This window comes from Bufo bufo, chromosome 3 (assembly GCF_905171765.1).
Source record: "Bufo bufo chromosome 3, aBufBuf1.1, whole genome shotgun sequence".
Taxonomy (NCBI): Eukaryota; Metazoa; Chordata; class Amphibia; order Anura; family Bufonidae; genus Bufo; species Bufo bufo.
Genome location: NC_053391.1, coordinates 106435570 through 106448676, shown reverse-complemented (window position 1 = coordinate 106448676; position 13107 = coordinate 106435570). Strand labels below are relative to the sequence as shown.

General features: G+C 46.0%; 1 protein-coding gene across 1 annotated transcript in view; it reads right to left on the bottom strand.

Annotated features, from left to right (window-relative positions):
• PIGS (phosphatidylinositol glycan anchor biosynthesis class S) overlaps positions 1-13107 on the bottom strand; it is an 83835-nt gene that overhangs the window by 55334 nt on the left and 15394 nt on the right. The window contains exons 4-5 of the mRNA XM_040423454.1: positions 11265-11354; positions 5437-5528 (exon numbers count right to left, since the gene is read on the bottom strand). Coding sequence (XP_040279388.1) covers positions 5437-5528; positions 11265-11354 — 182 coding nt within the window. The remainder of the gene's footprint in view (positions 1-5436; positions 5529-11264; positions 11355-13107) is intronic.

Sequence of the window (13107 nt, the reverse complement as noted above, 5' to 3'; positions counted from 1 at the left end):
ATCTTGTTCAATATATGTGTCATCATCCACAGATCCCCCCCATAACAGTCTCCCTGACAGTGACCCCCCAACAGGGGGTGGAGGCTGGCAACTATTGTAACACCCCGCTGCGTTCCATATGTAAAGTGTTGTTAAACTTGTGCCAAATTGTACTACTAGTACTATTTAATCTATTACTAACTTACTTGGACAGGACTCCAGCTGGTATTCAGTTTTTCTTTTTGACACAATCACCATATTCACTGGGCATGGGCACTGGGCGGGCAGGCAGGCTCTTCAAATATTCAAACTAGGCCGGCGGCAGCTTAACGTGACGTCACTCACTCCGTCACGCCGCACGCGCCTGCTCCTCCCACTTTATTAATGAAGCAGGCGGAGCAGGCGCGTGACGTCGGAGTGAGTGAAGTTACGCGGCCGGCCGCCGGGAGACGGAGCGCAGCAGCAGTGAGCAGTCGTATAAGCAGATGTATGTCATTGAAGCTGTCCAGGGCTGGCAGCCGGGGCTCAAGTGGCAGGCGGCAGTACAGGAGGCGGAGCACAGGGGTGTGATTAGGGTGTGCCCAGGCACACCCGGCACACCCCGTGCGCACGCCTATGAGCATAACATTTTGGGAGCGGAAATAGGCGCCGCTCCTGTATTTTTTTTCATGAACTTCTTGAGGTCTCCTTTAACAGTGGTGGATCTTTGGGGTTGACCACCCTCTCTCATGACATCTTTTTCGTACTTGACCATCTTGTCAATTAATGTTGGTAGTTGATTTGGGGTAAAAACCTAGGGTCACATGGGTTTTTACGCCATTATGAATACAAAAATATCAGATTTGTGAAGCACAAAAAAAAAAAAAAGGTGTTCTGGCAACTCTCATTAAAGAGGACCTTTCACCGATTCTTACACTATGAACTAACTATACAGACATGTAGAGCGGCGCCCGGGGATCTCACTGCACTTACTATTATCCCCGGGCGCCGCTCCGTTCTCCTGCTATGCCCTCCGGTATCTCCGCTCACTAAGTTATAGTAGGCGGAGATACCAGTCCCTAAGTTATGGTAGGCGGAGTCTGCCCTAGCGCTGGCCAATCGCAGCGCAGAGCTCACAGCCTGGGAGGTTATTTTCTCCCAGGCTGAGAGCTCTGCAATGCGATTGGCCAGCGCTAGGGCAGACTCCGCCTACCATAACTTAGGGAACGGAGATACCGGAGGGCATAGCAGGAGAACGGAGCGGCGCCCGGGGATAATAGTAAGTGCAGGAAGATCCCCGGGCGCCGCTCCACATGTCTGTATACTTAGTTCATAGGGTAAGAATCGGTGAAAGGTCCTCTTTAAGGTTTGTGAAGTAAAATTAGATAGATGGCCACTAGGTGGCAGTGTGGATCTCTAACAAGAGGGAGATGGTGTTTTGTGAAGACCTCAATGCTTGGGATCCCAGAGGCTCCACAAGGGTAAAACTTAAAAAGGGTGAGTAGGACTGTCACCCTGCTGGGTCTCAAATGTTGTGGCTTTCACTTGCCACCTGTTGGGGTTTCTTTGCAATCGATAGGGTGGGGGAAGGGGGGGTAGCGGGAGAGTGCTGGAGTCCCGTTGTAGCTGAATGCACACTGGCGCTAAATTACACTCCACAACATCTAGGAACCCCCGCACCCCAACTGTGCTGGAAGCACCCATTTTCCACCGAGATACAGGGTCAGTGTTTGAATGCACTGGAGGCGGGCCTCAGCTGGGCAGTAGATCAGGGGGTGGGAGGCCGCTAGGCACTTGTAGAAGATGGCGCTACTGCGTGTCCGGACGGCTCCGGCGGGGTCCCCTCTCTCTTGCTGCTCACCTCAGGGTTCTGCGGGTATCAGGCCCGGAGAGAACCTCCTCCTTTAAGATGGCAGAGGCGTCTGGGAAGAAGAGGCCGCAGGGTCTGTCTCAAAGATCGTGGGTAGGAGCAGGCCTCAGATTGCTGGCCTTGGGTCTCGGTTCCCAGGAGGCAGGGTAGGAGCAGTGAAAAAGGGTGCCCAAGCGTGGAGGAGAGGACCCCAGGCCAGACCTTGGTGCTGGTGAGAGGGATTGCGGGGTTAAAAGGTGGACTGTGGTCCTTCACTCCCGAAGCTCACAAACCATGCGTCCGCCACGCCTCCCTTCTCTAAACTTTTGAATGCACATGTTCAATGTTACAGTACTTTTTGCACAACTTGTTCTCTAACAAGGAGCTTAACGGCAGAATTCACAACAGGTGTTTGGTCCATGAATCGACCAATACATATCCTTGTTCAATTAGAACTGGTATTTAAACAAACAGTCATCCTCATGATGCTGTTCACATTTTGACATCATGAGACCAAGATGACACCTAACAATTGATCAACAGTACCTCGCCATTGCCAGGCTTCAAGCAGGATGTTATTAGACGTGGCCACTGAGCTTAGTGTCACAGAGTGTCCATCAACAGATTGCAACAGAAATACAGAGAGACTGGAAGATTCACAGAAAGGCATAGAAGTGGACATTCTTTGGCCACATCCCACACTGATGACCACTTCATTGTGAACAATGTCCTGTGCAACTGGATGATGAATGCCACACAACTCCAGGCACATTTAAGGGTGGCGAGAGGCACCCAAGTGTCATGTCAGACCATTCAAAACTGTTTACATCAGCCTAGTCTGAGTGTTAGACAACCTGCAAGGGTAATACAGGTGTCATCGTCTTACATGGGCCAGGGAGCATCTACACTGGATGAGGGACCAGTGGGCCCCAGTGCTGTTCACTGATGAAAGTCGATTCACGCTGAGCAGAAATGATGGCCGCCAATGATGTTGGAGACGTCAAGGAGAGTGCTATGCATCAGCCACTGTTATCACTAGACAAGCCTTTGGTGGTGGTGGTGGTGTTACAGTGTGGGCAGGTGTGTCTAGTCAATACTATTGTTATTGCCTTTTTGTGTGTCTAGTCAATACTATTGTTATTGGCTTTTTTTGAGATGAGGAAATCACCATTGGATGCCTCTACTTAAATGTCCTACTTTCATGATCTAGTATCACTGCAGCGTGAACTTTTTACGTTTTCCATAAGTTTTACCCAAAAGCCAAATATTCCTAACTTTTTGTGAGTAGTGTATGTGAATTCTGATATCCTCTACCAATATGTATAGGGGACTTGGGAGTTAAATTCTCTACATGGCTAACATCCAGCAGAGACTTACCCTTGCCTATGCTAAGAAAGCCAATAAACACATTGGGCCAAACCAAACATGCTTGTTACTGCCATTTCTGAGAAATTGTAACAGGAACTGGCCAGTGTAAAAACAGTAAAAATGAAAGTATAACTGTCGTATCAAGCAATTTATCAGAATAAGCTGACATGTGGGTGTACATATTTCTGGCCATTATATGACTTGTATCTGGTGTTTTTCACCAGCTTTTTCCTCTGCAATGTGTCTCATTCTCATTTTTGCTCTGAGCTGGTGGGTAGCTGGAATCATGTCTGCCCATACACAGGACATGGAGAAACAGGAGCTTCTGCAACCTAACTACAGCACAGCCTACAAAGAAGCAGCAGTAATGGAGGACATTAAACAGCTGGACTGAGCAGTTTAGATGTAAATCCAGCAATTACTCCCTGCCTGTCTTCATCAGCCCCTCCCTTCTCCTCCTTTCCATAAGTTTCTATTTAATTTGATCCATCAGCGAGCAGACAGCCCCTCAGAGCAGATGAATGTGAGCAGTGAACTGGGAGATGGTGAAGAGGAAGAGAGGCAGGAGAGGAGAAGGAAGCACCTTTCTCTGATAAGAAAAAATTATATTTATAAAAAAAAATGACCAGCCAGTTACTCTTGAAAAATAAAAATTGTTTATTGCTGATTTTGATTGACAATGCTGCCTGAATAATAATCATTATTCAATGCGGTCTGTCGGGGGCAGTTTGGGTCCACCATGGAACAGATCTAGCGCTTCCAATATTTTGCGTCATTACAACGCAGATGTGAATGAAGCCTAAAACAGCTGTACCGACATTATTCTGGCTTTGGATAAAGGCAGCAAAAATTAATTTTAAAATACTGTATAAAGAAAATATTAATAATTTTCCTCTCATCTACATCCACTTCTTTGTTTGACTTGAACAAAAGGGTTGGGTACATTGAAATCCAACACATTAGATGATCGTCCTGTCCCGCTGGGTTCAGCTGACATTCATTTAATGTGTATAGCCACCTTAAAGAGGACCTTTCACTAGTTTAAAAACTAAAAACTAACTATATGAGTGGGCAGAGCGGCGCCCAGGGGTCCCCCTGCACTTACTAGTATGTCTGGGCGCCGCTCCGTTCGCCCGGTATAGGCTCCGGTGTCTGCGCTCCCTCTGTTGTACTGGGCGGAGTTTTACTAGTAAGTGCAGGGGGACCCCTGGGCGCCGCTCTGCCCACTGATATAGTTAGTTTTTAGTTTTTAAACTAGTGAAAGGTCCTCTTTAATAACAAAGTAAGCTCCGCTAGAGATGTAAATCACTGTTGAGCTCTCCAATTAAGCCACTTATTACTAATAATCATAATATGTAACCCCACAGCTTCTTCATTGACCAGCTCAATATCTTACCAGTAGGGGTCTACCACCCCGCACCACCATCCATCAGCTGTTTCAGGTGAGCTCCAGCACCAGAACACCGTTTGTTAACTGAGCAGATTACTGCAGTGCTGTTCAGGTTCACTTTAGGGCTCATGCACAGGAACGTGTGCTTGCCGGGCCCGTGCTGTGCACCACAAATTGCACCAACCGTAGAGCAGCCGTATGTGGATGCAGGACCCAGTTGAATGGGATCCGCATCTAACAGTCCACACCACAAAAAAGTAGTGCATGCACTACTTTTCTGCGGTGCGGAGGCACAGACAGACAGAAAACCCACCAAAGCGCTGTTTGTGGGCCTCAATACGGACACAGCCAGGTAACAGCCGTGTGCATGAACTCTTAATGGAAGCTGCACTACAGTAACCAGCTCGGTCCACTACATAGCAGAAGGAGCTGTATAAGTCAGATCTACTGCAGAAAAGCTGCTTGGTTGGGGTACAGGGTGTTGGAGGGCACGCCATCTACAGCAAGGTTCTGGACGACCCCTTTAACCTTTACTGTAGGAAAGTAAGGAAGTAAATGAGCATTCCCATCTTAAACATTTATAACATATCCAAAGGATAGGCCATAAATGTCTGAGAACAGAGGGCCCATGGCAGATATCGCTACAGCACCCTCACTGTGATCAAATGCAGAGGTGGCCGGGATTACGGAAACAGCAGAGCTCGCTGCGCTACGATGCCTTCACGATCCCGGTTACCTCGGCATTCAATCACAGACTGGATGAAAACACACAGGAGCCTCGAGACAGCTGGCGATACCAGAGGCAAAACCCACACCTATCAGACACTTATGGCATATGCCAGCTGTCAAGTAAGGAAACGGTATACATTACCTGAGGAAAAAGCGGTGTGCTCTCTGGTATAACATACAAGGACAGAGATCCCTGGATTCCTTTACTTTGCTGCTGTAGAGCTCTATCTGCCTCTGTAAAACAAGACGGATGGTGTGAACGGGAACACATCCTCCTATTACTTCATAAATAACATCCTGATAAACAGAAAAAAAAACACATACAATGAACGAGACATACTGAACCAGGGTCCCCACACATGAGCAACCCCCCAACAAAACGCTACTTCTGGGGGATCTCATGCACATTGCAGCCGCTCTTAAAGGGGTTGTCTGAGATGTTGATATTGATGGCCTATCCTCAATGTTGTTGCGACACCAAAATTTTGATTGGATTTCAATACCATAAAAAAGTATTGCGATACTCGATACCACGCAAAAAAAATAAACCACCAAAAAAGCAGCGTGCACTCTGCATTTTATGGAACGTCCGGCCCATAATCGAACAGTCCGATCCTATTTTTTTGGGGGACACAGTGACAAAAAAAAATAAAAAAATTGGCGAATGCCGCCGTTTTTATTTATTTATTTTTAATATATATTTTAATAGTTCACACTTTTTTGGGCGTGGCGATATGTAATATGTTTATTTATTATTTTTTTATATATTTTATATGTAAAATTGGGAAAGGGGGTGATTTATACTTAGTATTTTTTTTTTTTTACTATTTATATAATAACTATTTCCCCCTTTAGGGGCTAGAACCTGGGATCTTTTCATCCCTTGTCCTATTCACCCTAATAGAGCTCTATTATGGTGAATAGGCCCTCACACTCTCCCTGCTGCCCTGTGCACAGTACACACAGCAGCATGGAGATTACCATGGCAGCCAGGGCTTCAGTAGCGTTTAATTTAACTGCAGTGGAGGAGACGTTTTCCATGTGCACTGGTGGGCACGCCCTTTTGGTACCCAGTGTTTAAATGCAGAATACCTTTTGACTTTTTCTGTCCTGATATTGAATTACTATTAGTCACCTCATCTGTGGGAAATACTTGTCTTTGCTGACTATCACATCCACTTTTCATGTGTGCAGCTCTGTTCTTTCTCCCAAATTTAGACTTGGCAGCATAACATCTATTGTTATTTTCTGTAGTTGACACTAGAGGGCGCCACGTTTCCATTCTGAAAGCTGTTTTATATGGTCATCTAGGGCTCACAGCTATCAGAGATGAACCAATACAGTGAAACAAATCATTGTCTGTGTTCAGCACGAAGGCTATTTCCTGCAGGGTTGGAATGGCTTCTCGAGCAACCCTAATTAAAATGTATGGAGCAATCTATATCATTCATAAGGTGCTCCCCTTGTACTCCTACAGAAAGCTTCAGGTGTAGAGCAGCCAATCACTGTCTCACTAAAGGTCCCCAGCGGTCTCTCCCAACTCCTCCATACACATACATGTCCAATTCGGCCGAGCATGCCAGATACCTGTGGTGGCAGCTTATCTCCTGGGAGAACAAAAGGATCGGGTGAACAGTTACCTTGAGCTGACCTAACAAGTCTCTATACAATGTAGGGCTGGCGATATGGCCTAAAATCAAAATCTCTATATTTTAAGACTTAAAGAGGACCTTTCACTGGTCCTGACGTTACAATACTAGTATCTGGCAGTGTAGGGCTTTACTAGTAGATATCAGGGCGCTTTTTTTTCCAGCTCGGCTGCTCCATTTTCCCCCGTTCACTTTTGCCGCCCTGTATGCTAATTAGTAGCATCGGCACAGGGAGGAGGAGACGGCCGTGTTTCTCAAGGGGCGTCACCTTCTCCCTGGCTGCGAGTTGTCCAATCACAGGGAGAAGGTTAGCTTTTTTTCTCTCCCTGGCTGTGACGCTCTCCGAAGCGATTGGACAACTCGCAGCCAGGGAGAAGGGGACGCCCCTTGAGAAACACGGCCGTCTCCTCCTCCCTGTGCCGATGCTACTAATTAGCATACAGGGCGGCAAAAGTGAACGGGGGGGCACAGCGGGGAAAATGGAGCAGCCGAGCTGAAAAATATACAATATCCAATATAAGGAAAGCGCTTCTCTGGAGCTGTTTTCCAGCAGAATAAGGGCTCTTTCACACTTGCGTTCTTTTCTTCCGGCATAGAGTTCCGTCGTCGGGGCTCTATGCCGGAAGAATCCTGATCAGTTTTATCCTAATGCATTCTGAATGGAGAGAAATCCGTTCAGGATGCATCAGGATGTCTTCAGTTCCGGACCGGAACGTTTTTTGACCGGAGAAAATACCGCAGCATGCTGCGCTTTTTGCTCCGGTCAAAAATCCTGAACACTTGCCGCAAGGCCGGATCCGGAATTAATGCCCATTGAAAGGCATTGATCCGGATCCGGCCTTAAGCTAAACGTCATTTCGGCGCATTGCCGGATCCGACGTTTAGCTTTTTCAGAGTGGTTACCATGGCTGCCGGGACGCTAAAGTCCTGGCAGACATGGTAAAGTGTAGTGGGGAGCAGTATACTTACAGTCCGTGCGGCTCCCCGGGCGCTCCAGAGTGACGTCAGGGCGCCCCACACGTATGGATCACGTCATCCATGCGCATGGGGCGCTCTGACGTCATTCTGTAAGTATACTGCTCCCCCGCTTCCCACTACTACTATGGCAGCCAGGACTTTAATAGCGTCCTGGGTGCCACAGTAACACTGAACGCATTTTGAAGACGGATCCGGCTTCAAATGCTTTCAGTTCACTTGCGTTTTTCCGGATCCGGCGTGTAATTCCGACAAATGGAGTGCACGCCGGATCCGGACAACGCAAGTGTGAAAGAGCCCTTAGAGGAAAATCTGCCTCCATTTTACTACCAGTTTCAATTTTTTTTTTTAAAACATTGGAAGGTATACACATTTATATAACTAGAAATTTGGGATATGGGGTTATGGAGGGAACTTATCAAAGGTTGTAGCCAGTTTCCTTGCATATAGAAATTGCGACTTAAATTCTTTTTTTTTTTTTTGCACCACTCTTACTGTTTAAAAAAAAATAAAAAAGTGGATGGGGCTCCTAAACAGATGCAGAAACTGGCATAAATTATAGCACAAATCTACACCGGCTCATGCTGACTTTGTGGGGTTTGTTTCCACTTTTCAGAAAGGTGGGCGGTGAGTGGAAAGAGGCTTTATCATAAATTACCGTACACACCAGAACGACTCCTACCTGAAATCTACACGAGCGCCAAGCTGACGTAGATTTCAGATGTGGTGCACGGATGTCAGGCCACAGATCATAGCAAAGTCACGTAATGTCCTCTGTTTAGAGCAGGGGTGCACAACCTTTTCTGGTTGGGGGCCACATTGTCAGCCTGAACCAATTCCAAGAGCCAAAAATAAAAGTTAAAGGGGTATTACAAACTGAACTACTATATTTATGACATATTGAACATACAGTATATATCACAAATGGCTAGTTACACTTTCAGAGCTCCTATCTAATGGGAGAATACATGAAAAAGATACATGTGAGCAGCCACGAGACCTAGATATACATGTCTGTTACCAGATGGTTGGGGGCCACACAGAATGGTATCAAGGGCCGCCGGTTGTGCACCCCTGGTTTAGACCTTTATCAGATTTTTGTCCTTATACCAAGCAGAAGATCTGGACAATGGACGGACGGCTGAAGATTGGGACGAAGGTTGTCAGACAATTTGGTCATAATCTTAACGTAATGTGACAATTCTACTGATATGTAGAAATTATAGTTACACATTCAGTGCCTTCTGGCCTCATAATGATTATACAGGTAAGAGTAATGGTTCTAAAAAAGTACATTGAAAATTGCCTAATTCAGTCACATAGGGGGCAAGACTTTCTTTTTCTTTCACCATAGTTGTGCTGTGACCTCCAGAGACCAATCTGTAGAGGAGCGGTCTACATGATACTGAGAATCCGTGAGGACAAACAGGGGAAGAAGGTCTTCTGTAACCCTTCTGCATATGTAACCCTGTAAATCTATATAGTAATACTTTATAGAACATGTCATAGTCTGCAAATAAGGTCCACAAAAGCTTGCAGGTTGCCAGCAGCCTCTAAAATGTGTAGGTCTGAAAAGCAGATTTTGTAATAAAATGGCTGACCTATGGAGGAAAAGCCTGTGTGATATCGGGACATCATGGAGAGAAACTGGGACCTGGGACCTTCTTATACTGCATAGACACGTGCAGGTTCCCAATGGCTTCTAAAAGGCCTCATCTCTGTCCTTCTGGGGATGATCAGCAGAGGCAAGGCCTGCATGTACCCAGGACACAGGGGAGACTAACTGGGATCGGGCATTGGATATTTTGAATATTGGAAAATGGAAAACGTTCCAGAATTCTGGGGCAAACTGCACAAAAAAAACCCCCAAAAAAACTGGTGTACATACCTTGAGCCAGAATTGTTGTATGTTTTAGACACTTTTTGCGCTTCACCAACATTTTCAAAAGTGTCTAGAAAATCAGTGTGTCTAGGTGGAGTCCTAAAACATGGCAAATGCCATATATGTTGATGGAGACGGCATAAGGAAAAGTGACGGACTTTACACCGATTCTATCACAGCTGTACCACTGTGATGGCGCTAGGTTTATGTTGTCTTTATTTTCTGTCATTCCAGCACCAGACCAGAAGGAATCGCATTCTGTCCCTATTCATGTGACCACTGTAGGACTGGCACGGTGCCTGCACTGGTTGCTAATGCCGTTCACAGTGTTATTCAATGGAGGCCACTGATGGACGGATCTAGCACGTGCCCCTCCATCAGTGGCCATGTTCCAGGAAGGAGCACCGTGCAGTATGTGAACAGACTTTACTGAACAAGACAGCGGGACTTCACACATGGAGAACGTTTTCTCGTTTTGCTACTGTACAGCAGTCTCGTAGAGAATGAATGCAGTGAAAGGCCGCACACCAGCTGCTTCATTAGGATGGGGGACTGGGACCCCGTGTTCTCTGGATCGATGGGGGTCTCAGTGGTCAGAATCCAAACCAGTTAACCCCCTATACTAAAGTACTATTTTGGAGTCAAAGCCACATGAAATTTTAGTTTTTGCGTTCTTGCACTTAGATAGCCATACATTTTTAATCTATGGCTTTGTACGATTGTATACCAATGCATTACAGCCTATTACTGCTGCGTCAGTGGCACTCAGTCATGGCAGGCCTGGGGGCCTGTAGTAGGTCTGTGGCAATGATTTGGCACCCTGTGATTGCGTTCACTAAGGAGCCAATGGAGAGAAAGGAAGCCTTCTCCTTTTGTCTAACTCTCCAGTTGCTGTGGTTGCTATTGATTGTGGCATCCAGGGGGTGAAACAGTTGGGATCGGAGTGATATCTGATCCCGGCTGTTACAGCAGGAGCCCAGCTTCAGTGAGTGCCAGGCTCCTGTGGTGTTTGTGTGGCCCCGTCTGGGCCAATATTGATTTTACGATTCTGATAAAATCTGAATCGATGTTCATTGAGATAGAGATTAATAAATCCGATCCAATTAACCGCCAAGCCCTACTACAGTAACATGTATACGCTATAAGGCTGCTCAAGAACTTTTCCACCTATAAGCGTAACCCCTATACACACCTAAGGACTGTACATTCGCTGCCCCCATGTTGTCACTCCATGTGAGCAAAACAGCCAGACGACTGTTACTGATGGCTCCTAAAACTGGCTGTAAAATGTGCGCTACTCGCATCACAAGGCCGTGTGTCTAACGAAATGTCCATTTAACATTGTAATGTGGGGACTGCTCTAATATTGTACAGTTTTATCCTCCATTTTGCTACAGCTGTACACCTCTATATGTAAAGAAGAAACAATAAAATGCATCAAAGGAACATGGAACTGTTACACACCGGCCAAGGTGGGCAATGACAAAAGCTCGTCCTCCTCGTGGGTTGTCCTCCTGTATCGGAACTCATAGCGGCAATTAAAAGTCGTGTGAGCTGCAGGGAAAGCACAAAATATATATCAATGTAATTCATAAAATTAATTCTGTTACTTAAAAATTACTGCGGAAAAGAAAAACCAAGTTTTACCAAATATGACAATCAAATTTATGCTGATGCATTGGGTAAATATTTGTTCTGTCTCAACCTTTGTTAGGTTACATGGAATGGCTACAAAATGTTCAATTCCCATGTAAATTACTACAGGACACCTACTGGTATCAGCCGCTGCTAATGGCGATTGGACAATCCCTTTAATAGTGGTCTGTTCCTACTTAGGCCTCATGCACATGAATGGGTCTGTGGTATGTCTGCACTGCGAAAAAATATGATGTCATATTTTTTTGCGGTGCGGAACCACGGAAAGAAACACCACGGAAGCACTACATAGTGCATCCGGTGTTCTGTTCCGTGACTCCGTTCCGCTGTTTGCGGGCCGCAATACCGCCACGGCCGCCCAGCTGCCGTGTGCATGAGGCCTTCGACTGATTGTCACCGTGTTCTGCAATAAGCGGCTTGGGGGCTGCCAGTGGCCTGACCGTTATTTGAAGGAGGAAACTGCAGAGGAATTTATATGACTCTAAATGAATTTGAAGGACTTTAAAAGCACCTGTCCGTAGGATCAACCCTATTAAACAAGACACACTGCCTGGTAGGGTTGATGCTGCAGAATAAAATGATATTTGTCTTGTGAAATTCGTTTGCGGTATTCATGGAGCCTTCCATCCACTGTGCACTTACCAGCGTCAGCAGCTGCCCGAAGTGGCTGATCAGTGTTGGTGCAGAGTGCTGGAGCTATCCTGAGGACAGGATGTCAATATCTAAGTACCGGAAAGCTCCATTAAGGATACTTCCACAAACTGCAGTAGAAAAATCCGCTGTAGATGCACACAAAATCCGCATCAAAATCCCCACCACTTACCTGCAGACGTATTGCTGATTTTGCTGCGGATTTGCCACAGATATCACCCTATGGATTGCAAAGGGTGAAATCCGCAGCATAACTTGTCACGGCGTGGCTATAAGATCCACACCATAGGTCAATGTCTGTGCGGATTAAATTTGTTTAATCACAGACTTTGCTGCTGCAGATTTTCCTTCTATAATTCCACAGTGTACACACCCTGCACGGACGTATCCTAATGGGGATTTTCGTGAAATAATACGGATGGCGTATCCAACGAAAAGACCATCAATGTGTGTTCAGCGGGGCCCAACCTATGACTACAATCAGTAAAGACAAAGGGGCTAAATACCCAACACACCCATGTGGCTGGCTTCAGTAGTGCAGCTCTGTCCCATTCCAGTAAAATCGGGCTGCGACATGAGGACCCCAGCCTCCTCTTACCAATTTTAGGGGTCAGACCCCCAAAGATCACACATACCGTAGAGGACTTATTATAAGCATAGGTCATGAATGATATTCTAAGACAACACAGCCACCGTGATTCATGGCTGCAATCAGTACAATCACAAGTAGCCAGGATTCAATGTGTGCTCACTAGGGAAACAAGCCTACAAGGTGTAACTTCAATAATACAACCGAACATTTATTACAGTAGATAATAGCAAAGACAAAGTGAATGACCCATATGCAGTACATTTTAAAATAAAAAAAATCGTAGGTGCATCAAGTGTCCAGTGCACATAAAATGAAGAATGATCTTACCACATTTTTCTTGGTCATTTGAGGAAGAGGGAGCGAAAGGTTATCAAAGTAGGTCCGGGCAGAGCTGGATTCCTGTCCCTA